Genomic DNA, 3,381 nt, shown 5'->3' on the forward strand with positions numbered 1-3,381 from the left:
ACCCAGCACCCAGGACAGCCCCAGCACCCAGCACAGTCCCAACACCCAGCACCCAGAACCCAGCACCCAGCACAGCCCCACCACCCAGCACCCAGCACAGCTCCAGCACCCAGGACAGCCCCAGCACCCAGCACGGTCCCAGAAGCCAGCACCCAGCACCCAGCACATTCCCAGCACCAAGCATAGCCCCAGCACCCAGCACCCAACATGGCCCCAGCACCCAGCACCTAGTACATTCCCAGTACCCAGCAAAGCCCCAGCACCCAGCACGGCCCCAGCACCCAGCACATTCCTAGCACAGCCCCAGCACCCAGCCCGCAGCAGAGCCCCAGCACCCAGCCCGCAGCCGTTACCCCTTGAGGGCACCAAGCAGCTCCTCGGTGACCTTGTGCACGGCGAGGGCCTCGTCACGCACGAGGGTGACGTGCAGGGAGCCCTGCAGCGCCAGGCGCCACAGCTCCAGGCACTGCGGGGACGCCGCCAGCGCCCCGGGGCACACCAGGAAGCCCACTGCGGGCACAGCGTCACCCTCCGCCACCGCCACCGCCACCCGGGCCGGCCCGCGGGCCGGGAGCCGCGTGACTGCAGGGGACGGGTGCCCRTGTGGCATGGGGACATCTGCCCATGTGGCATTGGGGACCATGTGCCCTGCAGGGCTGTGGATGTGTGCTCAGGTGGCATGGGGACATCTGCCCATGTGGCATTGGGGACCACGTGCCCTGTAGGGTTGGGGACGCGTGCCCATGTGGCATGGGGACATCTGCCCATGTGGCATTGGGGACCACGTGCCCTGTAGGGCTGCGGATGTGTGCCCAGGTGGCATTAGGGACCACGTGCCCTCAGGGCTGGGGACATGTGCCCTTGCGGCATGGGGACATCTGCCTAAGTGGCATGGGGGACCACGGGCCCATGTGGCACTCGGGACATCTGCCCACGTGGCATTAGGAACTACATGCCCTCAGGGTTGGGGACATGTGCCCATGTGACACTGGGGACATCTGCCCATGTGGCATTGGGGACCACATGCCCTGTAGGGTTGGGGACACGTGCCCATGTAACATGGGGACCACATGCCCTCAGGGTTGGGGACACGTGCCTGCATGCCACTGGGGATGTGTGCCCTGCAGGGCTGGGAACGTGTGCCCATGTGGCATGGGGACACATGCCCAGAGGATTGGGAACATATGCCCATGTGGCATGGGGACACGTGCCCCACATCCCGTCCACGGGCACCGCACGGCTCCGGGGGACCGAGCCAGGCGCCGAGGTGGCACCACAGGGACTCACGGATGATCCAGCGCTCCATCACCTCCAGGGACAGGTACTCGCAGGCCATCTGGGGACAGAGGCGTCACCGCGTCACCGCCCCCAGCCGGCTGTGCCCGCGGCCATCCCCGGGCAGGGCGGCCGGGCCTGGGGACAGTGGCACTCACGGTGTCGGAGCTGGCGGGGCTCAGCATGGTGCCGGCGGCGCTGAGCAGGCTCAGGAGCTGGTCGCTGCGCCACTGCTCGGCCGCCTGGTTCCTCCGGGCGAAGAGGAAGTGCAGGGACAGCAGGGCGCTGGTGACAGCCTGGGGGACAGGGGGACGTCAGCGGCGGCCCGGCGCAGCCCCCCGCGCCCGCGAGCCCCCCGGCCCACCTTGGTGTGCGGCCCGAACTCCTCCGCCAGCTTCTTGAGCGGGTGGTCGTACTCCAGCACCATCTGGCCCAGGCGGGCGAAGCTGGGGTCACTGCGGGGACGGGGACACGGGCGTTGGGGACAGTTCTCAGGGACGGTCCCGGAGGGGACGGGCTGTGGGGACCGGCCTCAGGGCCAGCCCTGGTGGGGATGAGCCATGGTGATGGACCTTGAGGCCAGCTCTGGGGGGGATGGTCCAAGGAGACGGTCCTCAGGGACTGTCCTGAAGAGGACGGTCCATGGTGATGGACCTTGGGGCCAGACCCACTGGGGATGGTCCATGGGGATGGTCGTTGGGGACAACCCCAGAGGGGACAGTCCATGGGGATGGACCTTTGGGACAGCCCCAGTGGGGACGGGCCATGAGGATGGACCATGGGGCCAGCCCCAGTGGAGATGGTCCATGGGGACAGTCATCGGGGACAACCCCAGAGGGGACAGTCCATGGAGATGGACCTTGGGGCCAGCTCCAATGAGGATGACCCATGGGGACAGTCCTCGGGCCCCTCCCAGTGGGGATGGTCCATGGGGTGAGTCCTCAGGGCCAGCCCTGGTGGACACAGTCCACGGGGATGGACCTTGGGGCTAGCTCCAGTGAAGATCACCCATGGGGACCGTCCATGGGGACGAACCTTGGGGTCAGCCCCAGTGGGGATGGTCCATGGGGATGGACTTTAGTGACAGCCCTGGTGGGGACAGTCCACAGGGACAGTCCTCAGGGTCAGCCCCAGTGGGGACGGTCCATGGGGACAGTCCTTGGGGACAACCCCAGTCAGGATGGTCCTCAGGGCCAGCCCTGGTGGCAACAGTCTGTGGGGCCAGTCTTTTGGGGGATGGCACGTGGGGACAGGCCTTGGGTGTGGTCTGTGGGGCCAGCCCAGATGGGGACAGTCCTGGGGAGATGGGGGAGAGCCATGGGGCCACCCAGGTGGGACGGGGCCACGGGGCCACCCCGGCGGCACGGGTGCCGTGCCAGAGCCCACCTGGTGCCGTGGATCATCTCGTGGGCGCAGTGGTACATGCCGATGAGCACCCGGCGGTCCTCGGTGCGGGCCAGCAGCAGGACAAGGGACACGTAGGTGACAACCAGGTCCAGGTAGCTCTTGGTGAAGTCGTAGTTGACATTCTGGGGACGGGGCGGCCGTGAGCGCCGGGGCACGGGTGCGGGGCCGCGGCATGCCCGCCCGGCACCCTGAGCACCCTCTGAACACCTTGAGCACCCCTCAGGGCACCCTCTGGGCACCTCAGGCACCCTCCGAGCACCCTGAGCATCGTCTGGGCACCCTGGGGACACCCCAGGAACCCTCTGGGCACCATCCAGACACCCTGAGCCTCACATTGGGCACCTTCCTGGAGCCCTGAGCACCCCCTTGGGCACCCTCCAAGCACCCTGAGCACCCTGGAGCACCCTATGGGCATCCCGACACCTCACCACCACCCTCTGTGCACCCCTGGCACCCTCCGAGCATCCTCCGAGCACCCTGAGCACCTCCAGGGCACCCTGGACACCCTCTGGGCACCCCAGGCACTCTCCAAGCACCCTGAGCACCTACTTGGGCACCTTCCTGCCACCTTGGACTCCCCCTTGGGCACCTTCCTGCCACCCTGGAGCACCCTATGGGCACCCCGGCACCTCACCACCACCTTCCACGCATCCCAGGCACTCTCCAAGCACCCTGAGCACCTCCTTGGGCACCTTCTTG

At 67.8% G+C, this 3,381-nt stretch overlaps 1 protein-coding gene across 1 annotated transcript in view; it reads right to left on the bottom strand.

Annotated features, from left to right (window-relative positions):
• Window positions 1–3,381, bottom strand: part of NCKAP1L (NCK associated protein 1 like) — a 20,841-nt gene that overhangs the window by 14,879 nt on the left and 2,581 nt on the right. Inside the window, exons 5-9 of the mRNA XM_026085345.1 lie at window positions 2,662–2,804; window positions 1,640–1,730; window positions 1,434–1,571; window positions 1,288–1,336; window positions 354–510 (exon numbers count right to left, since the gene is read on the bottom strand). Of these exons, the coding sequence (XP_025941130.1) occupies window positions 354–510; window positions 1,288–1,336; window positions 1,434–1,571; window positions 1,640–1,730; window positions 2,662–2,804 (578 nt within the window). The remainder of the gene's footprint in view (window positions 1–353; window positions 511–1,287; window positions 1,337–1,433; window positions 1,572–1,639; window positions 1,731–2,661; window positions 2,805–3,381) is intronic.

The sequence above is a fragment of the Apteryx rowi genome, unplaced genomic scaffold, assembly GCF_003343035.1.
Source record: "Apteryx rowi isolate R43461 unplaced genomic scaffold, aptRow1 scaffold_665, whole genome shotgun sequence".
In the NCBI taxonomy this organism is placed as follows: domain Eukaryota; kingdom Metazoa; phylum Chordata; class Aves; order Apterygiformes; family Apterygidae; genus Apteryx; species Apteryx rowi.